We start from the raw sequence: 22,876 nt of genomic DNA on the forward strand, positions 1-22,876 counted from the left end.
TCATATCTGCATATGTGATCACGCTTATTCGGATAGGCTACAGACATAAATCACGCGCTGTTCACATGCCCCACATTCCCTTATGACTGGTAACTATGCACTAACGCCAATAGCAACAGACCGCCTCCACGTCCTTGAACACATCTTGTTTTTGCTAACCCACATCATGTGCACTATCAGAACTTTCTCAATTGTTATTCTTAGCTGCCCTTTCCAGCGGCCTGTTCAGTTATGCTAACTGTTTTGCTTAAGCAGCCTAGTCATGCTAACTCTCAAGCTACATCGACCCCAACAGTTGCCCATTACCATTTCCATCGACGAGAGTAGAATCACAAATACTGGCTTAGGTTCTGTTAAACTTAGTCTTCTTCAGTGATATAAAAAACAAAACAAAACCCCACAAACAAACAAAGCCCAAACTTGAAATTTATCTCCAATACTTTAAAAAGTTTTCCATAATTTCAGATGTATATTAAAAATTACATGCTTATATTAAGTCATTGGCTCTTTCATCCTAATGAGTCTGCTTACAGATTTGATTTATGGACAGAACATCTTTGCAAATCAAAGTTTTAGTTAAGCTTTTTTCCCTTTCTGTGAGCTATGGTTTCATTTGAAGGCATTGCTAGAAGGTGATTTCCAACAACCATCTCCATCTTACATGAAGAGCAAACAGAAGGTAACTTCTGAGTAGGTCAGGATTATTGTGTAAGCTCACTTTATTGTAGTGACAAAGACATTCCTTATTCTGTTTGTATGTGTGTTTATTTGTTTTTTGTTTGGTGTATTAGGGGTTTTTTTTGGGTGTGCAGGGTTTTGGGTTGGTGGTTGGTTTTTTAGAATTGTAGGATGATTTGTCAGAAGCTGAAACTAGATTTATCTTGTGACTGAACTAAGCTTGGTTTCCTGCTGTTCTAAAGTAGACTCTTGGCAAGGAAAAGCTTTGTCATAAAGCAGATGCAACTGCAGCTTTTTCTTGTGTAAGGAGAGGGTGAAGAGCATATAGTAGAGACTTAAGGCAGTAATGATGCTTTGCCTAAAATGCCTTGCTGCACAGCTAACAATCCTGCTCCTTCACAAAGCATCTTGAACTAGGAGAACCTCCTTGAATCCCTGGGCTACTTAGGCAGTTAACGGAAATGGTTCAGGGCTGTTCTTATGGCCTGAGGCCAGTGGGCTTGGTACTTGTCCATGAAGCTAAGTGCTTTTGCTCCTCGAAGAGCAGCTACAATCCGGTTTGCCTGTTTAATGTAGTTTGACCTGTGCTGGCTCCTGAACCAGTGTCTGGTTGGTCTGGGCCAAAACCAAGCAATGCGAGAGGTCTGTAGCTGTTTCACAGGTGATGCTAGAGAGTGTGTGTGACTCCCTGGTCCTGCTCAATTCACTGGTACAGACACAGCCTTGGCCATGTGTAAAGAATGGCTAAGACAGCTAATCAACTAAGTCGTTTGGCACTGATAGATCTTGTTTTTCATGTGTGTGTAGTGCTGTGGACATTGTCGTGCGTTTATGTTTTTACTTTTCACATATTTAGAAGCTGGAGATCTGAATATATGACCTGCTTTATCATGATTCTGTGGAATATAAAATGTATCGCCATTGCCATTCTTCAGTCTGATGACGATATGGGGAGCTGTTTGACTGAGGCCTATGTATCCATGCCTATAAGCAGTAATACTCTGTTGCTTTATCATTGCATGAGTAGCAGTTTAAAATTAGTAACACTTAGCTTTATTTTGGTTACTGAAGTTCTTGATTGAAGGTTTGTGTGTTGTTGAAACAAAGTATATTCCTGCTCCTGGACCTTCTTAGCTTTTAAACTTGAGAAAAGTCCCCAACTCTTTGGACAAGGTTCTGTTAGTCAAAATCGGATTTTTTTTGTAAGGTGTTGGTAAAATTTGTATGTAAAACTTTGGTGTGTTTTTTTTTTTTTGTTTCTGTGTCTGTAGTGAGTAGCAGTATTTAAAAAAAAACAAACAACCAAATTGATTGTCTTGCAAGTGATGGATAAATGTTTGATTGTGTAATCCTTAAAAAACAGGTTACCTTGGAGAAGATTTGAATGTTTGCTGAGCTTCAGTTAATAGCTATGTGGAAGCTTTTATGCTTGTTAAATTTGGTGTAGTTTACTCCTCCATGGAAGCTGCCTCAGTCCTCCTGCATTTCTCACACTGTAGGTGTAAAGTGAGAAGCATGTGTTTGGGCACTTAAAGTTGAAAGTTGCATTGCATCTTTATGTTCTGCCTTTCAGTTTGGTACCTCTTTGCGTATTTGTATCATAGGCTACTTTTGTATGTTTTTTTACCTAACTATGGCAAAATGAGAGAATTACTATAGTAAGCTGTTCGTATAGCAAGTGGTCTAGTGTTGAAATAAACTTTCCATCCTGGAGAACTCTTTTAGTTTATGAACCCAATATAAATGCTGTCTCTTCTTTTATTTTTTTTACCCATTTGGTAGTGGATACCCTGTTTTCAAGAAAACTAAATGGAAAATACAGACTTGAACGCCTTGTTCCAACCGCAGTCTATCAACATATGAAGATGCACAAACGAATTTTAGGACACTTATCTTCTGTATACTGTGTAACTTTTGATCGGACTGGCAGGCGAATATTTACTGTAAGTACAAAATCTTTGTTTTTGTAGAATTTTTTTTTTTTTTTTGAAGTACAGACAGAAATGTCTCCTAATTGTTTCCAAAAACTAAATATACTGATGTTGTGCATCAAAACAATGTACTACTGTTACTCTTGTATATGCTTTCTAATAGCCATACTGGTTTGCATGTTAAAATAGTTTTGGCATACATATCCTAAAGCTAGGTGTGATGGTGATTGCTGATGTTTGTAGTTCAGTCGGAAAACTCAGGTTATTTTCAGTGGAAAGGAATTATACTCAGTCTAGATTCTTTCCTCTGGACTTGTTTTCTCTGGCAAAAACATAAGCAAAAGAATGAACTGCTACCACAGAATTTGATTAGGAAGTCAGAAAGGACAATCAATTAAAGATTATTTTGACTTTTTGTATAACTTCTGTGAAATTTAAAGCATAACTGTGAAGTTTAACAGTCTGGTGATACACATAGATTTGGTACAGCATGTTGAAGGAAACTGGAAAGCTGAAAATTCACATGGAGTGTAGTAACAAATGTTGGTTCACAAGGAGTTGTCTTTATGAGATCCCAGGAACTTTTTTTTAACCAGTTTTCTTAGTATTTTAAACTATTCATAATAGTTTAAAACTATTAGGTCAGGGGACCTAATATATGCTTACAAATATCTGAAGGGTGAGTGTCAGGAGGATGGGGCCAAACTCTTTTCAGTGGTGTCCAGCGACAGGACAAGGGGCAAAGGGCACAAACTGAAGCACAGGAAGTTCTGTCTGAACATGAGGAAGAACTTCTTCCCTCTGAGGGTGATGGAGCACTGGAACAGGCTGCCCAGGGAGGTTGTGGAGTCTCCTTCTCTGGAGATATTCAAGACCCGCCTGGACAAGGTCCTGTGCAGCCTGCTGTAGGACACCCTGCGTTGGCAGAGGGGTTGGACTAGATGACCCACAGAGGTCCCTTCCAACCCCTACCATTCTGTGATTCTGTGAACTATTTTCCTGATTTTGTTGTTAAAAAAAAAAAAAAAAAAAGTTGGACGGATGTCTGAAATCAGTACTGTAATTGCAAGTTTCCCAAGGAATGGGAACTATAGAAGCAAATAGGTGCCAATGTAGTTTGGATGTCTTGGTAAGCAGTCAATTTTAGTAGAGCCAAAGATCTCATAAATACACACCTCGTGTCAGTCTGGGACACTTTGGCTGCATTTATTACCTTCTAACAAATGACTGGATGTAATCAATACCTTTGTGGATCCAGGAGTTTGATTGTGTCCTGTCTAACCTCATGGCAGATAACTCGAACAATGCAGATGACAGTACAGTTCAGTTCACCTACTTTGTCTTGCAGTCCTAGCTTCTAAAATTCTTTCAGGGCAGTTGTAAATATAATTCACCCCTTTGTCCGCATGTGTTTTGCGTTGTTGTGTGGAGGGATGTGTGTTTGCAGGGATGGGACACTTGCAGTGTTTTGAACAGACCTGTTTATTTGTTCACTTGTTACTTCAGGCATAGCAAAGACTTTTTTCGCATTTCTTTATCTTTCATTGGCAAGGTAAGTCACTCAGCAGTCATAGGCATTAAATTCTTATGTTGTGTAGTTTATGCATGATTAAGCTATCAAGAAAATGGTTCTCTATTGTGGGTATATTTTATATGTACAATGGCAGAATGGATTAGAGATATTATGTGTACCAAATATAAGAATGACCTACGCTCACCCTGTTCACCTCTAAATAGAAACTTCTGTTTGTGCTGCCTACATGAAGTGCATAAAACTGCTTGTTAAGGTCTTCTGATTCTTCATTTTTCTAAAACTTTCCTGTGTTCCTAAAATCTTTTTTTGTCCACAGATACATACTGAACTTCCTCTTGGGTGCATCTGCAATGATCATTCCTTGTTACACATTCCCTTGCTTTTTGCAGTCTGATTTAAAAGTGATTAAAGAGAGGGAATTCTCTTTACTTTAACAACAATTTGTTTCCAAAAGAAAAGTAGAAGAACCTGAAATAAAATGGGGGGGAGCAATAATGCTTCTGCAACCCCAGAGCTTTGCTGGCAGTCCTTTGCTGACAGATATACAGGTGTCCTGGTATGATTGCTTGGAAAAGGTCCCAGTTTAGATTGTAGAATCATAGAATAGTTTGGGTTGGAAGGGACCATTAAAGGTCATGTAGTCCAGTACCCCTGCAGTGAGCAGGGACAGCTTCAAACAAATGAGATTTCTTGGAGCCCCGTCCAGCCTGGACTTGAATGTTTCCAGGGATGGGGCATCTATCTCCTCTCAGGGCAACCAGTCTCAGGGTTTCACCACCCTCATTGTAAAAAATCTCTTCCTTATGTCCAGTCTAAATCTACCTTCTTTTACTTAAAAACCATTACCCCCTGTCATATTGCAGCAGGTCCTGCTAAAGAGTTTGTTCCCATCTTTATAACCCCCTTTAAGTACTGAAAGGCTTATGGTTACTTCAGTCTAGTGTTAAGTAAAGTGTCCATAAAAATTGACTGGTGAATTTTTTCTTTTTGGAGGGCCTGGGGCAGAACTTCTTACCTCTGTGTTCTCAAGTAAATCCAGTGGGTTTTGTGTAGATGTTTAAGTGGTTGTTGGCAAGTGGAAAACTGACGAGTTGTATTCCACATTCCAGTAAAATCCAAGTTGCTATTAGTTGGCGTGATGTGATCAGTAGATAAACAGTCATGAATTGTCCTTCTAATTGCATCTGTATAATGAGATGGTGCCAGTTCTTTTCAATCTAGACAGCTACAATTTCTAAAGTCTTTTAGTAAGTAGAAATAGGAATTTATAATAAAAAGTAGGCCAAACTTCGTTCCAGACATGTTTGTTGCCAGCATGTAAATTTGCATGCATCAATAGAAAATAGTTCCTGCTCTGCATTGTTAATCTAGAACCTCCAGCATTCAGTGTGACATTAGCTAGATAAGAGGTTGTTTTAGATCTGTAATTGGTTCTGGAAGATGCATCATAACTGTTTCCTTTTCCTCCTGACCTCTGAAGGATTGAAGGCCTCTAAATTCAAATTCTGTTTATGTTTTGCTTCAAATTAAAAGCAAAAGAAAGTGATCTCAGCGCATTTTTGAGTCATAATCTTCTGGGAGATGTTATCTTTTCAGGGAAGAAGATGCTCTAAGTTTGCCTAAAAGCAGTGAAAACAGGACATTATGCAGTTTTCCTGCTAGCTAGTAGGTCATGCAGTGGCTGTTTCTATTTATATTCTTCTACATATCTCACAAGGGATTTCTGAAGATCAGCTTCTTACCTGTATTTTCTTCTGAATATGTGAAAAATATTCTTAATATACAAACTGTGTTGTTTTGGTAATTTTTTTCTCTTTTTAATTAACTATAATTGTGGCATCTTTACGTGTAAAGACACAGCTAAAAGGTGAAGAAAACCTAATTACTTCTGAGACTGTGTATTCTGGATCTCTTGAAAAGCATGACCTGCAGAACCCATGCAGGGTAGTAGAAACAAGCATTGTCTTCTCCGATTCCTGTGCTGCTTAACTTTCTGACTGCAAACAGGGATGGCCATCTCCTTTTTCCCCACCTTTATCTTCCTGTCTCCTCTGAGATTACTTTTTCTAGGGAGTAATAAACAGTGTTGTGTAATAGTCTATGTAAGATTTTCAACGCAAGATTAATTTGAATGTTTCTTGGCAGTTTCACTTCAGCCCACAAGTCTGTGTAATGGTAGGAAAGTGAACCAGTTTTACTCCATACCTTGAAAGTGCTGTCATCAGGTCTCTCTTGGTGCTGAACTTGTACTAGGATTCACTTTTGACAAATGCTTTTTAATAGGCACATAATTTGTAGCAGTTGTAGACATAACCTTGGAAACATGAGCTGTGGTGTAAGCCAATGCCCTTGCTAGTAGAACTGCAACAGTATTTAAAGAGTTGTGAATTGTCCCATTCAGTTCAGATAGAATCCCATGAATTTATTTGAACTCAAATATTGTTGCCTTGCCAAGATGCTACAGAATTTACAATTTTACCTTAGTCTTCCCCCTCCTGTTTTCTTTTTTTTCTGTTTGTTTTCTTATGTTGAGAGTTGCTAATGGTTGTTTAATTTTTCTCTGCAATGGAGATGTACAACACATACCTCTATAGCTATACTGTAGCCAGCTGGTAGGGAGCAGGCTGGTTTTGTGTGGATCTGCTTTGCTTGGTTTGTTGTTACGAAATAGACCTCTGAGGACCCTCCAGGTGACAAGAGGTCTCAGAACTAGCTTTTCTTTTCTGGCTGACTATTTTACATCTTTAAGTTGTCTACGTGCAGGTTGCTTTTCATCAGTTACATTCTGCAAGCAGCATTTTAGGGGACTCATAATGCAGGGTTTGATTTATTGGTTGACTTTTTTTTTTTTTTTCTTTTTGCTGTGCTTTGAACAATCTGTTCATCCAGTAAAATGACTGCAGGCTGTAAGCTTACTGTAAAGTCAGTAGCTTATTCATAATATTGATCTGTATGATGTGAGAATTGCAGAAACATGTTTTATGTATGGTTCTGTAGACTTTTTTTTACTTTCTACAGCTCCAAGAAAAATGGGATCAGTAGTTTGAGATTTCTAGACTATGATGCAATTAATAGCTCGGTTCTGTTCTCATGCATGTGCCACTTCGACAAAGAGATTAATCCACATGTGGGTGATGTCCATTTCTACAGTGTTTTGGAAGTTCTGGGTTGCTTTTTCCCTCCTTCTACTTTCAGGTCTCTCTTTTGAGCAGTGAGGCTGTTACTTGTTAGCATCAGTTTTACACGTACACACATGCATGCGCCCCCTTTCTGTCTCCTCCACTTCTTGGGGGTTTTTGGTGGTGACTGCACTTTCGAGAAGAATACACAAGCTTCTTCATACTCTCAAGTCTCATGTCATGGTAACAGTAGAACGGAATGAGCTGATACTGTTATTCAGATAATCATTGTATCAGGTAGGTGTATAGTTCGAACCTTTTGGAAGCTTTAGATACAGAAGTGCAAATTTGAATCTAGAAACACAGGAACTTGCTATGGAGGCTTATTATTAACTGAGGAGCATGGGGAAAAAAACCCAGATCTGAGTGCTTTTTAGAGTGCTGGTATGTTTGTTTTAAGGAAGCAAAGGGATTAAAATTTAATCTGCTTAGAGCTTTATAAGCAGAGTTTAAGGGAAAAAAAAGGAGCCCTTTTTTCTCTTAAATTGCTTATGAAGGTCGAAACAGCAAGTTTGCTAGTTCTGTTGTAAACCCTTATTAACTTGTTCATTGGAATTGATTTAGAAGTGTGCATTACTGAGCTTGTTTACTAACTTTTTTGCTCTTTCTTTTTCCTTTTCTTTACCTTCTCGGCATCTTAGTAGAAGTGAATAAATCGAGCTATAAGTGAAATAAGCCAGTGTATATGTCACAGAGTCACAGAATGGTAGGGGTTGGAAGGGACCTCTGGGGATCATCTAGTCCAACTCACCTGCTGAAGCAGGGTGTCCTACAGCAGGCTGCAGAGGACCTTGTCCAGGCTGGTTTTGATTATCTCCAGAGGAGGAGAATCCACAGCCTCTCTGGGCAACCTGTTCCAGGGCTCCGTCACCCTCAAAGTGAGGAAGTTCTTCCTCATGTTCAGACGGAACTTCCTATGCTTCAGTTTGTGCCCATTGCCCCTTGTCCTGTTGCTGGGCACCACTGAAAAGTCTGGCATGATTGTCAAGAACATTCTGTGAGTGGGCTAATAATTTAAACTGTTTTTTTTTTTTTTTTTTTTTTTTTAGCAAATAACACGGTATGTCTCTTTCAAGGTGTTCAACATGAATGAGGTTTGGAGCCTTTTCAAAAGCATTAAATGCTAACAACTACATTTAAATGCAGTTAAGCAATCGTAACTTTAAGAGGTCCTTGAATCTTCTTTCTTCTTTTGGAAGTTCTGAATAGATGAGCATCTTACTGGGAGGTCTCAAGTTCTACCTATTAATTAAAACCTATTCCAGAAGGTGATTTACTTTCTTTTCGTACGGGTATTTGAGCTGAGCTAAAATTAGCAATAAAAGTAGAATAAAATGCAGAGTAGGTTCATTTATTGAGTCTTAGTTCAATGGATCTAAATTAAAAAAAGTCAATGATCTAGAAGGAAATGGTCACTTCAAGGATTTGAAAAGGATTTTGAGAGAAAAAGAGGAATAACAGAAGCTAGAGTATTGAACACCTGATTTTCATAGTCGTACAGTCTAACATGATGGGACAAAGAGCAAAGACTGCAAACGCTTGTTAAACTACTTCTGAGGTAATTCAGAAGGACTTTTGAGATTCATGCCAAATAATCATGTTAATATATACTTACATTGTTGACTACCAAAGTCCTAGCTTAGATGAAATTAAGAGAATATTACAGAATTTGTGTTGTACTCGCTGCTAGACTGCTCTGATTTTTTTTTTTATGGTAACGCTGTAAGGGTATTGGAAAAATTGAAGATTAATGCTCAGAAAAATGTTGTGGCACTGTCCAAAGAATTGGAAAATGATGTCTGACAGTAAGGTGCTCTAGCATGCTTGAGGTATAGAACTTCTAGTGTAAGAGCAAAGGGGTGATTAGTTGTGCAGTTTTGTCCATGGGGTACTTTTTTTTTTTTCTTTGGATCCTATTACCAACTGCATTAGCAGAGTAACTTCCCATTAGAACAGCTTTATCAAGGACTTTGATGATTTCTAACATGTGCAGGTGCTGAAAGTGTGCAGGGGAGAGGAAGCTTTTTGTTATGGATACTGAGGTATGTGAAAAGGAAAATAAGAGTTAAATATGAGGCAAAAACTTCTTTGTCAACAGGCTGGCCAGACTGGTGGGGAGAGTGTTAGAGTAGAAGAGATCTGGGAGGGAGACAACAAACCACAATCAGATGAGGAAGAGGTAGACCAAGCGGATAAGCAAAGAAAGGGGGGTGATGTAGACAGGAGAAGCCCTGAAAACAACAAAAAGGGCTCAGGGGGGCCCACCCCGAGTGTATGCACACAGATCAAGAAGAGCATTATGGGGAAAGATTTCACGCTTTGAGAAATCAGCCTGACTAGGTGTCCATCTGAAGACCCTGTACATTATGGAGATAAGTGGGAGGAACTGGAATTCTGTGTGTAGTTGCAGGGCTATGATCTCATGGAGACCAAAGAGGTGAGGGGGAGGTTGGGTAGCTCACGAGGCTGGAGTGCTGCCATGGATGGATACAGGCTCTTCAGGAGGGGCAGGCAAGGATGGTGAGAAGTGGGAGTTGCCCTTTCTGTGAGACAATAGCAGGAATGCGTGGAGCTCTGCCTGGGGACAGGTGATGAGCCAGCTGGGAGCTCATGGATGAGGCTTAAAGGGCAGACCAATGTGGGTGACATTGGGGTGGGTGTCTGCTACAGGTTGCCTGATCAGGAAAAAGTAGATGAGGCCTTCTTCAGGCAAGTGGAAGAGGCATCTGGTCCTCTCGGTGAACTTTAACCACCCTGATATCTGCTAGAGGGGGAACACAGCAGCGTGCAAGCAACCCAGGAAGCTTCTGCAGTAGTGCACTGATGACAGCTTTGTGATCATTGGGCAGCTGACAACAGAAGACGGTCTGCTGGATCTGATAGTTACAAACAGTGAAGAATTGTTTGTGGATGTGAAGGTCAAGGGCAGTCTTGATTGCAGTGACCATGAGGTGATGGAGTTCAGCATCCTACGAGGAGGGAACAAGGCAAACAGCAGGATCACAACCCTGGACTTCACAGGAGCAGACTTTGACCTATCTGGGGGTCTGTGGGATATGGTCTGGGGTAGATAGGAGGGGTTCAGGAGAGCTGGCTGGTTTTTAAGGCTTGTCTCTGCCAGACTGACAAATGGTCCATCCTGATGTGCTGGAAGGCAAGTAAAGGTGGCAGGAGGCCTGCACAGATAAGCAGGGAGCTCCTGACAAAACTGAAACACAAAAAGAAGGTGTGCAAGTGGTGTAAGGAGGGACAGATGACTTGGGAGAAATACAGAGCCACTCTCTGAAAGTTCAGCGATGGGGTTAGGAAAGCTGAAGGCAGCCTGGGGTTGAATCTGGCAAGGGATGTGAAGAGCAACAAGAATGGCTTCTTGAAGTATATCAGCACCACAGGGAAGACTATGGAAAATGTGGGCCTGCTGATGAATGGGGCAAGAGACCTGGTGATGGAGGACACAGAAAAAGATGAGGTGCTTGACCGTTGTCTTTGCCTCAGTCTTTAGTGGCAAGACTTGTATTCAGGAGTCCCAAGCCCTTGAGACCAGAGGGGGAAAGTCTGGAGCCAGGCAGACTTCTTGTTGGTGGAGGAGGATCATGCTAGGGAATGTTTAGATGAACTGGCCATATGCAAGTCCACGGGATCTGATGGGAGAAGCTGGCAAGTGCTGAGGGCACTGGTGAATGTCATTGTGAGGCTATTCTCCATTAGCTTTGAAAGGTCGTGATGATCAGGAGAGAAGAGAGCAAATGCTGTTCCTGTCTTCAGGAAGGGCAAAAAGGTTGTTCCGGGGAGCTACAGACCATTCAAATCCTCCTGAAAGCCATTTACAAGTGTTACTAACAATAAGAAGGTTATCAGCATAGATCTATGATGGGATGCCATCCAGAGGGACCTGGACAAGCTTGAGAAATGGGCCTGTGTGAACCTCATGACATTCAACAAGGTGAAGTGCAAGGACCTGCACCTGGGTCGGGGCAACCCCCGCTATCATTACAGACTGGGGGATGAGGGGATTGAGAGCAGCCCTGCTGAGAAGGACTTGGGGGTACTGGTGGATGAAAAGTTTGACATAAGCCACCAACGTGCGCTTACAGCCCAGAATGCCAACCGTATCCTGGGCTGCATCAAGAGAAGTGTGGCCAGCAGGTCGAGGGAGGTGATTCTGCCCCTCTGCTCTGCTCTGGTGAGAGTCCACCTGGAGTGCTGTGTGCAGCTCTGGAGCCCCCAGCTCAAGAAGGACATGGATGTGTTGGTGCAGGTCCAGAGGAGGGCCACAAAGATGATGCAAGGGTTGGAGCACCTCTCCTGTGAGGAAAGGCTGAGAGCGTTGGGGTTGTTCAGCCTGGAGAAGAAGAGGCTGCGGGGAGACCTTGTAGCAGCCTTTCAGTAACTGAAGGAGGCCTATAGGAAAGACGGGGAAAATCTTTTCAGCAGGGCTTGTTGTGGTAGGACAAGGAGTAACGGCTATAAACTAAGATTTGGTAGATTTAGACTGGGTATAAGGAAGAAATTTTGTACAATAGGAATGGTGAAACACTGGCACAGGTTGGCCAGAGAGCTAGTGGGGGCCCCATCCCTGGAATCTTTCAAGGCCAGGTCGGACAGGACTCTGAGCAACCTGGTCTAGTTGAAGATGTCGCTGCTCACTGCAGGGTGTTGGGCTAGATGAACTCTAAAGGTCCCTTCCAACCCAAAGCGTTCTATGATTCGAAATCCTTTGTGTCTAAGTTGGTAACCTTATATGATGAAAAGACTAAGCTGCATGAGGAACAGTAGTGGATGCTGATCAGTGGAAAGTGAGGCTTTCAGTGCTGTCTCCCATAGCATCGTTACTGATAAACTGAGGAAATACAGGCTAGAGAAGTGGACAGCGAGATGGAAAATGGCCTGAACTGCCAGGTTTGAAGGCTTGTGATTTGCAGCACAAAGTCCAGCTGGATGCCAAAGAGCAGGGTTTGGTACTAAAGCCAATACTTTTTTAACGTTTTCTCTAAGGAGGTGGGTGATGGGACAGAGGGTCCCTTCAGTAAATGCAGAACATAACAAAACAGGAATGGCTGATGTGTCATCTTGGATGACCTGCTTTAGCTGACCCTGCTTGAGCAGGGGGCTTGTACTAGACGTTCTCCAGAGGTCCCTTCCCACCTCAGTGATTCTGTGGTTCAGTCTGTCCGTTGTTCAACTCCACAGACTCAGTGGTTTTCCCTGTAGCAGTCTAGCATTTAGATAAGGCAGATGCGTACCACAGAATCTCAACATGAAAGTTCTATGCATGAGGAGAAATAGTGTAGGCTGTACCATTGTTCTCCTTACTTGAGGCAGAAAACGTAACTATTAACGAGCCTTCCCTTATTATCTCCTTTGTCAAATAGACACGTCACTGCAACAGTCCATCTTACGACAAAGTTTTTAGAAGTAAAAACTGGCTGTTGCTTGCGATAGCTAACAAGACTGCACAAGGGAGCGGTCTTCGATTGCGAGTTGAGCTTAAATGTTCAGAGCAGTGCTCTTCTGTATTGCTGATGGCTCAGACTGTCCTCTTGGAAGACCAAAGAGAAATCTGAAATCTCAGATTGTACTTTTCTGTTTGAGGGAAGAGGGACCTTCTCGTAATAGAAGTACTCGTTTAAAATGAGCATACAGTGACACAGAGCTTGTTTGATGACCTTAACTAGAGGCTCAGAAGTTTAAGCCAAAAATGACTAGGCTAGAGGTAGGGGAGAAGTTGTCTTGCCCACATCTCTGCGTTCATGGGTGCACTTGTTAAAGAGTTAGGAAGAAAGAAAAGTCATGCCCACCTGAGGAAAAGTAGAAGCATGGCATCTGGTAAATCAAGATTACCTAGTAAGGAACTCTAGAAATCAAATGCACAGTAAAGTTTTAAATTATCTTGATTTTGCATGTCCGGAGTCCCCCTGCAAAACTTTCCGGTGAGCTAAAGTGTCACTAATGTTCCAGAGTAGCCTTTTTGCTGATGCTGGAGATGAAGACCTTCTGTAGAGAAGCAACCTGTATTTGCGGTCTGTAGAGAAACGTGCGCTCTCAATGTTTTCTTTTTACCATTTCAAAAAACTGGGGCTATAGTTGTACCTCGTCCTCTTAAGAGATAAGTGCCTTGTCTGAATTGATGCAAATAATACAGGAAGAGAGAAGCTGCTGTGGGTAGCTGACTGTGAGGCAGAAACAACTTGTTCACTAAACGAAAAGTAGGCCTGAGGAAGCTGTCTGGTTTGCAGGGTGTTGCTACAAATGAGAATAGGTGTGTAATTGTTAGGTAACTGCAGGTATGGTTTTCCCCCTCTTCTCCCAGATAGTAGCTTTGAATATGAACTAATGTAATGAGTAAAATTTGGGTACTTTTTCAAGTAGAGAACTGATTTTTTTTTTTTTTTTTTTTTTTAGTAGTAACAGCATAAAAAAAGTTAAGGAAATAAGGAGAAATAAATTGTGTCTTCATTAACGTAATGTAAACAGGCTAGTCAGTATTCATTAAAAAAAAGGGCAAAAAAAGAAGGCTTTCCAAATCCTTCTGTGCATTCCAGTAACTGCAGGATGTGTCTGGGTTCCTTCTGAGAGCATTTCCTGGATTTGCCTGGCTCTCTGTTGGGACAGCTCTACTGCACGCGTAGCGGTTGCGTCGGGGGGAACTTCCCGAGCTGGCTGTTGGTGTCCTGGCAGTGGGCTGCCCAGAACAGCAGCTGGAATGGAGCTGTGGCGGTGTGGGATTTCTATATTACATGAATGTAGACTAAAGAGTGTGCTGAAAAAGGAAAATGTATGTAATTTACCTGTTTACAAAAGCTGTAATGTTTCAAGGAGTATAAGTAGCCTCTAAATATTTTTTGAGACTTTTGGTCATTAGAAGCTTACATTCACTGAGTGCGTACCAGTCTTCTAAAAAGTCTGGCTGTCGGTCCCTGTACTTTGGATACCTTATTTTATAAAAGGTGGATGGTAGTATTGCCCTGCCTTCTGACTTACTTAAAGAATAAATACTAGATAAACTTGTGCAGAGGCACTGCAAGTAGATGGAAGAGGAGAAATGTAGGTGAAATTTTATAACAATGGTGACACATTGTAACTTGCTCTGGCACCTGTAGCAGATCGGTGCTCCAGGTGTTAAAACCCAACACCCATATTTGTATTTTTTCTGAACCTAAGCAAATAAATGAAATGTATACAGCAAATCTCTGTGAGTGTCTCTGTGCAATGTTCAAACTTCATTGTGTTGAGTGAGGTGCAAAGATACTCACTTTCAAGGAGATGCAGGAACACAATAAAAAATGAAGTGCTGAGTTCTGAAATTTTCGCTAGGGCTTGAAATTGTTGTGTACAGGCAAGCAGCTGTTCCAGTGATGTGGGTAGACCAGCAAAATGTGAGTTAAGTGTGAACAGGTGGATGAAGCCTCTGAAGTTTGTTGAGAAAGGGTGGTCATTTCAGTGTTTGTTAGTGTGAATATCAAAGCAGATTTCTAGTACTTAATAATGAAATAGCTGTTCATACAGGCTCTTTACCTCGCTGTTACTGTGGTAAGTATACTATTAATGCTGGTAGGGCATGAAGATCAAACTAGGAAGATAAGGAATATAAGGGGATATAATGCTAATTGACAAACACAGTACCAATTCATAATTCATTTTCATGTTTAATGTAAATTTTCATTTTAATGTATTGCAACAGCTTCTTTAGTTTTTGCTGGAGCTTTGGAAAGTGTGTCTTAATGAAAAGCATAAATTCAGCTATTCAGTTTGCTGTAGGGTTTGTGATCGGTCTTATAAATGCATCATGCTTTGTATATACTGTTGAGAAGTAATGTTATGTTGTGTTTTGAATGCAGTGTGGAAAACTGTTAAAAGCATGAGGGGTGGAATATCTGTGTATGCCACTAGTTCTGTTGTTCAGTTCATTGTGTTAGTTAACTGTAACATCAAACCGGGTAATGGTATGGTTGAAATAATTTTTGCCTTACTTCTAGGGATCAGATGATTGCCTCGTAAAAATCTGGGCAACAGATGATGGAAGGTTGTTGGCTACCCTGAGAGGGCATGCAGCTGAAATATCTGATATGGCAGTGAACTATGAAAACACCATGATAGCTGCTGGAAGCTGTGATAAAATGATCAGAGTTTGGTGCCTTCGAACTTGTGCGCCCTTAGCAGTTCTGCAGGGCCACAGTGCATCTATAACATCATTGCAGGTAAGTTTTTGCTTTGCAAAGTCAGCTAAGCAAGGAAATACATGATTTGACTGAAAAAAGAACCACCCAACAATGTTCTGTGTAATGAAAATGCATGCCTGGCAACTAAGCCGTGAAGTGAGAAGGAATTTTCACCATACACATTATGAAATAGCACATGTTTATTGTCAAAATGACTGACCCTTGAAAAACGCCAGAGAGAAGCCTTATTCAGAAAAATTGCATGGTGCATGTGGGCCGTTCTGTTTTGAAGTATGATTCCTTTGCAGGCTGTGATTCTGAGCGCAGGTGCACTGAGTAAGGACTGCAGTCACTGCTGAATACCTTGGTTTGTTTCTGATTAGGGTTGCATGCTGTTGCACAGCTTGGGTTGTGGGGAGGGAGAACCCAGAGTGCTTTGGCGAGTAACCCAGAAGGGTTGTTTTGAAGGAAGAGAGTGACTTTGAGCAGCATTTTGTTATTTTGGTGTTCATTGCAATTTATTTTCCTTAATACTTGATTTTATTTTTTTTTGTGAGAAGTCAATGACTTGAGGAACTTCTTACCACATCTGGAACAGATTAACAGGAGACCTTTTCTTTTTTTTCTTCCCCCTTCCCCCTAGTTCTCTCCACTGTGCAGTGGCTCAAAGAGGTACTTATCTTCAACCGGGGCAGATGGAACAATATGCTTTTGGCTGTGGGATGCTGGCACCCTTAAAATAAAGTTAGTTGCTATTTTATTTGTTGCTATTTCTTTTGGTTTTGGTTTTTTTTTTTTTTTGTAATTAAGACTGATGTACAAATGTTGGAGAAAAAATTGACTGAACCAAAACTTGTTACTGGCTAGTTCACTGTTCGATTGTTGGGTACGATTTATTTCTGATGTAGCTATAGCTTGCTTACTTACCTTTGAAGGACTAAGTTGATAATCCAGCATTTTGCGGGGTGAAGCAAGTAACTGTACACCTAGGTTTGCTGTCTGATAATTTAGTGAAAAAGCATAATGATTATTTTTTTGTGTGTGTGATATGATGTCAAAGTTGGTGCTTTTTGGTTCTCATATCTTAATCCCAAATGAAATGAAAATTATGTTGATAAAATGGTTACAATTTAGAATTGAAAGTACAATTTTCTTTTTTCATTAGGAGGCAGTAATGTCCTAGTAGAAGTTAGGATGGGGTATTTTTGATTTGTATTCTTTCCTTATCTGTATTACCTTTCCATAGTTACTCTTTTCTGCCTCCTGCCATGCTACAGCAGTCTTGGGCAGCTGTGTGTTGGTGGCTGAAGTTGAGCCTGAAGTTTATGCCTTCGAAGTATAAGAGAGTAAAAATATTGTCAGGACCCTCAAATAGAGATATTTTTAAAAAATTAACTTGGTCAGTGGCTTTCAGATGCTTTTTGCTGGTCCTTTTCCTTTATCGCAAAACACTTGTAGCTTAAAATTAGAAATGGTTGTGTTAGTAATCATTACTGATTTAGCTTTGGGAATGGGATGTGTTCTTAATGGATTCTTCTGCCCATCTCACCAGGGAGGGGGAGGAGCGAGAGAGTAACTGCGTGGTTCTTTGTTGCCAACTGAGGCTCAGCCACAACACCAGTGGGATGGGGAGGAGAATCAGAAGGAAAAGGCAAAACTGGTGGGTTGGGATGAGAACAGTTTAACAGAATGGCAAAGGGAGAAGAAAACAACAATCAATAGTACTGATGAAAAGAATATACAGCATGCAGTGTTCTCACCAGCCAATGCTCAGCTTGCTCCTGAGTAGCAAATCCCCCTCCTTCAGCCAGCTTCCCACTGAAATAGAGCATGATGTCACATGGTATAGAACATGCCATTTGATTGGCCGTTTGGGTCAGCCCAGCCAGCTTCTTGTGAAAATTAACCCTATCCCATCTGAACCCAGGATAGCAGGGCTTGTAGGTATGTTTGCTTAGGTACCACTCTGGTTGTCTGGACCTTAACTATTTTGGTATTTGGGCATTTTGGCTCTTTTTGATACTGTAGGTGAAGCTGCTTCTCAGGCTGGTAATCCTCTGCTTCCTGGTACATGCTGTAATCAGACTCTCCTTCTTACTGAGGAGAGGAGGAGATGGCTTACATGCTTATTTTTAATGTGTGAAGGAGAGGAGTTGCCACCACATTATTTTTCTTAGTGTCTCTTAAGTCTGAGCTCTTGTTGACAAGATGAAATCTTAATCTGCCTCATTTTGAGCCCACATTTATCTCTCTCTCTTACTTTTTTCCTTTCTTTTTTTCTCCTTTTCCTAAGCAAAGTTTGAGTCTGTGGGATTGAATGTTGAAACAAATTCTGTCACTAAAGGACAGCAGAATCCACGAGATTTAAGTGGGTTATACTATGTGAGCTGGGAAATGACTGTTTAGAAGTCATCAATGCTTGGATGAATCATGGAGTTGGATGGGGTTCGTCTTGAGGTGAAACTTAAGGAGTGAGAAAGCTGGAGTCAATTGTGGTAGGAGTTTCTCGAGTAATTCCTTTCCATGGTGATATGTAAATGCAGAATAAAAGTTTTCAGTGAGATGCACTCAGCAAATATTAAAGGAATGAAAGATTTTTCAGTAGTGCTTTCACGTATAAGTAGCTCCAGTAGATGTGATCAGACAGTGGCACAGAGAAAACAGATTAGTTCAGCTGTCTCGTGCAGCAGAGCAACGAAATGGTCTGGTAATCCAGGTTATTCCAGTGACTCATGTTGCTTAATGATAGAATACAGCCTAAATTTTGGGACTGGAATTTGTACCATCCTTACCTGCTGTTCTGAAATTATTTTATACATTGTGTTTGAGAAGGCAGAGGAACCCTTTAAGCTGTGTTTCTTCAGTCTGGAAAAAGATGAATGCATGAAGATGAGACATGTACAGTCATGAGTGTCTTGAGGAGGGCATATTACAATGAGTAATTGCTTATTGGCCCTTATTGTACTAGAGGGTAGCAAGTGAAGGTAGCCAATTCTAAGTTGGAAGGAGAGGATTCTTTACAAAACATGCAGTTAAGTTATGAAACTCCTTGCCACAGGGTATTACGCATTATGTGAAGATACTAAAAGGCATCAGTGTGTGCTTTTTCTGCTCTTACGCATCCAGTTTTGGCCACTTTGGAGGCTGAGTACTGGTCTTAGTACTGGTTATGCACTTGAAATAATTGATGCTTTTTGATCCAAGCTAAAACTTGATAAAAATATGGGAAAAGTCTAAATAAGAAATAGATACGTCTTTTAGGACTGAGATATAACTTTTGTCACTTACAGTATCGAAATAGTTGGACACTCAGAAAAGCCTGAATGTAGTTCTTCCTGAATTGAATAGTGTACTAGTTCAGGGGAATTTGTTAGTTACAGGAAGTTTTACTTCATGTGCTAAACTGCAGACTTTTCTAACTGTGGTTGTCATGCTTATTCCAGTAAAGCAGAATAACTGATACTGGGAAGCTAAAAGTCCGGTGTGATTTTCCACAAGGAGGCTGCATTGTGGGGACAGTGTGTCTCAATAAAGAGTGTATGTTGTCATACAGTTTTGCAGTTCCTTACCACTTTAGATCTGGCTCTGCTTGCAGAACTGCAGAAACATGACAGATTCCCTCCACATCCATTCAGTAATGAGTTCGGGGAAGACGAGCGCCAGGATTACAAGAGCATCAAAGGAAAGAAAGATTCCTGTTAAATTTTTTTCATAAGGCCCTTTGTGAGGTTATTTTTTTAAAAACATGATGTGTAGGCCGCCTGGAAGGGCGAGTAACTGGTGGGGTGGGAAGTTTGTCCTTCCTTTTGTCGCTATAGTAAAAAATACAGGCCTGCTTCTCTTCAGTATCTCTATAACGGAGGAAAGCTGGCAGAAAAAAAGATCTTTTACCATAGTTATTCAGTCTTTGAGCTTGCTGCCCTGTGTCTCAGTTCCAGCAGCACCCCTACCCCTGGAAGGAGATGTGGGAGCTTTCAAGCAAGACCAAAAGATCAGAGTAGTACAAGTGAAGGGTGCTGTCACATGCTTAACTCTGAACTTGAATTCATGCTTCTCCTGAGCTTGACTCCATCCTGTCCTTCAAGAATACAATTGCTGTCAGTGATTAAAGCGTGTTACTAAATTGTCCAATACTTTAAATGGGGACAGGTGGTGAAGTCTTGAAATTTCAGCTGCTTAAAAGAAAAAAAAACCCAACAAACACACAACCAAACATATACCCCACTCCCCTGCTTTTTGTACTCAGCACTACCTGAATCATCTGGTTATCAGTTAAGATTATGAGCTGTTGTGCAGCCTCATGATGATCGTGTGGTGGATTGTAGTTTCTAGTTGACTGGCACTGCCAGCAGTACTTTGCTGAACTTTTTAATGAAATACGAGAAAGGCAGCTTTTGGATATACTACTGTGTTCAGTGTGCTTTTGAATTAAAAATAATCAGTTTTGTTCTTAGCTACGCTGAAAACCGTTTCAGTGGAACCCAGCTTGGATCAAGTCTACTGGATCAACTCTTGTCCTTAACTGAAAATTAGACTTAGTCTCTCCTGGCAAGAACTCCCTCTGAAGGGAATCTCTCCTTAATGGCTTCTTCAGGAGATGAGGAAACCTGAAATCGTTCTTTACTCCCCACTTATAAACAAGACCAAAGTATAACGGAGCAATTATTTATCTCAACAGATTATGAAAAATTGGAAAACTGTAGTATTTGCCATTAAAATGGTTTTTGACATACTGTAGGCCTTCTAATGTCTAGTGCCCTATCCCAGTTCTGTTTTCTGTTTGTTTTTTTTATCTCTGCAAATGTTTGTTTCATTCTTAGATTGTGAAAATCCTTGTATTCAGCTTTTGCTGGCAGCTCTGCTGCAGTATTAATAGTGTCCCTGAAATTAGAGGCTTCCCATGTTGGTCTCCCAGTTCTAGGATAATCTCGTTAATTGAGGCATGTTCAGTATCTAGGTCACACATATGACCCAGGCAGGAGATGTTGGTGACAGAGCTCTGTTTTCATAAACTGCAAAAGGACACATTACAGTAGATTTGGTGCCATAGGATGAAACACAGATGCTGGCACGGATGACCACAAAATTCTTATGTTGTTCAAAAGACGGTGATCAGCCTTGATCACGTGCTTCTGTGATTAGTGTTGATGCATTTTATTCACTATTACAGAGCCTCCTGTGGGCTCCTTCTCTTTCAGTGAAGAGGTTTCTGACAAGGCAGTTATCATGTATGCCTAAAAGCAGTAACATTCCAGGTGGATTAATTTGGTTTCCAAACAGAGGAACAATAAAGTTGATTGTTGCTACAGGTAAGGAAGTTAAGGAATGTGGCCCAAACAAGATGGAAAAACAATTAAAATTTAGGCAATTAAGAGTTTCCCTGTATTTAGTCTCCTGTTACTATTCTGGATGGTGATAGAAAACACAAGTGTCAGATCCTGTATCAGTTTATGGTAGGGAGAACAGAGAAAAATAAGCCTTGGGTCATCAGAAATTGAAGAATAAACTGCCTCAAGTTTAAGGCAGAATTATTACAACTGGTCACTGCATCAAAGTTGAGTTAGTTGCTCTGCGATATATTTGCACATGTGTCTTCTCTGGGAAGGATACTGAGTTTTCTTGTTCTTGTTCTGCCACCTGTTTGGATCACAATTTTTCGGTGTTAGTCTGTTATTGGCAGATCATATGAATAAGGCAGCAGCACTGTCTCACAGATTTGGGTAGAGGAGCTTACCACGTTGCTTTTCTTCTTTTCTATTTTTTCGCCATAATTTTAAAAAGAGGAAAAAAAAAACTTAGGAAAAACACGTGCTGATGATTTTGATGTTCCTGTTTTGGACAAAATGTTGATTTCTCAATTGTCATCAGTGTGGTGTGATACTTCCCATCTGCTTTCTTAAGCAGAAGGCACTTCATGTTAAAGGGGCTGGTCGTGCGTCAGAATTCAGATATGATGAACCTTGTTTGTTAGCTTGTGAACGAAGACTAGATTTGGAGAGGTTATATCACACATACATTTTCTGGAAAGAAGTTTTGCTTGAGCAGCCTGGTCTAGTGGAAGGTGTCTCTGCCCGTGGCAGGGGGGCTGAAACTAGACGATCTGTAAGGTCCCTTCCAACCCAAACCATTCTGTGATTAAGCCAACTACATGTCCAGAGTGAGGTTAGTCTGCAGGGCTGGAATTAGGTCACCATTCGTGCACTATTGCTGCGTTTTCAAGAAGATGAACTTCTTGATGAACGTTTATGTGGGTAAGGGTGTCCTTAGTTTTGAGGCACATAGACCAAATTGCTTCTTTGCTGCTGAGTGCAGGTTATTTTTTGACTGCAGCCCCTCTCATTTCAGGATTTGTGTTGAACTTAGTACAGGTCTCTTTCAGGAGGAAAATAGTTTACCAGGATTTTTCTGGACATCTCTGTGAAATGTTTGTGAACGTATCTTATTGATTTCCAGCCACTTAATTGGATTGAGAATGTTTGTAAAGTGAAACAATTAGCTTGGTTTCTGTGTGTTGCAGAAATTATGCTTTTGTCCTCTTTCCTTGCTTCCCAAAAATACCATTTGCCTAGCTCATTTTGCGAAGACCCCAGTCTGCTCTAAGAGTGCCATAATCTTTTGTCTCCTAGTGCCTAAAATAACGCACGTTAGAGACATAAGTTGGAGAATTTAACTTGGCTATCCAAACTAGAACGTAAGTTCATACTTTATTTTGTAGCTGTCCTAGCTCCAAAGGCAGAGTTCACAAACCACAGTGGAATAAAACAGCAGCCTATTTATCTTTTTACACTTGCTCCAAATTATGTAAGCTGCATATTGAATCATCTGATAGTTCGTGTTAGTATCTCAGTTAAGAATGGTTTCAACTGTTTGGTAGACTAGATCTTTGTCTTTTTTTAGTGTGTCTTGTGAAGTTTCCTTGTCATGAGTCTGCAGGGAGTTAGCCTAAAACTCCTAAAGGAAGATTCACAGAAACAGCCTATAGTGAATGGACAATTTGGAGAAAGATTTCTTAACGGCTATTCCTTGTGTTTATTACTTTGTTTTATGCATAGGCACCACTAAGGTTTTATGCTTATTACTTCCTTTGAGATAGCAGTAGTTGATTAGTGGAGGAAGGTCTCTTATGCATCTGCCTTCAGCTGAAATTAATTATATGGAGCATTTTGCTTTTAAAAGAGAAAATTTTGGAGAAGTTGTGAATATGCATTCTTTTATGTTAAGACAGATCTTTAGTGATGACATTTGTGGGTGTAATGGTGCTGTTCTCTAGTAAGTTTATTCTTTGAGAGAAGATTGCAGATGGCATACTCTGCAAGACCACCTACTGATTTGAGATTGCTGCAGTGCATGAGCAGAACTGAAGTAATGATCGAAGAACCAGATCTGATTTGTTTT

The 22,876-nt window shown here is 40.7% G+C and overlaps 1 protein-coding gene across 4 annotated transcripts in view; it reads left to right on the forward strand.

Moving 5' to 3' along the window:
• The window catches only part of PHIP (PHIP subunit of CUL4-Ring ligase complex), a 122,366-nt gene that overhangs the window by 21,231 nt on the left and 78,259 nt on the right, over positions 1–22,876 (forward strand). For 3 of the 4 annotated variants that reach the window (XM_075414472.1, XM_075414473.1, XM_075414474.1), the window contains 3 exons: positions 2,461–2,621; positions 15,299–15,520; positions 16,125–16,225. In XM_075414472.1, coding sequence (XP_075270587.1) covers positions 2,461–2,621; positions 15,299–15,520; positions 16,125–16,225 — 484 coding nt within the window. Of the gene's footprint in view, positions 1–2,460; positions 2,622–8,534; positions 8,591–15,298; positions 15,521–16,124; positions 16,226–22,876 lie in introns of those variants that run through there. The other variant, XM_075414475.1, reaches the window with a different exon arrangement.

This window comes from Opisthocomus hoazin, chromosome 2 (genome assembly GCF_030867145.1).
Source record: "Opisthocomus hoazin isolate bOpiHoa1 chromosome 2, bOpiHoa1.hap1, whole genome shotgun sequence".
Taxonomy (NCBI): domain Eukaryota; kingdom Metazoa; phylum Chordata; class Aves; order Opisthocomiformes; family Opisthocomidae; genus Opisthocomus; species Opisthocomus hoazin.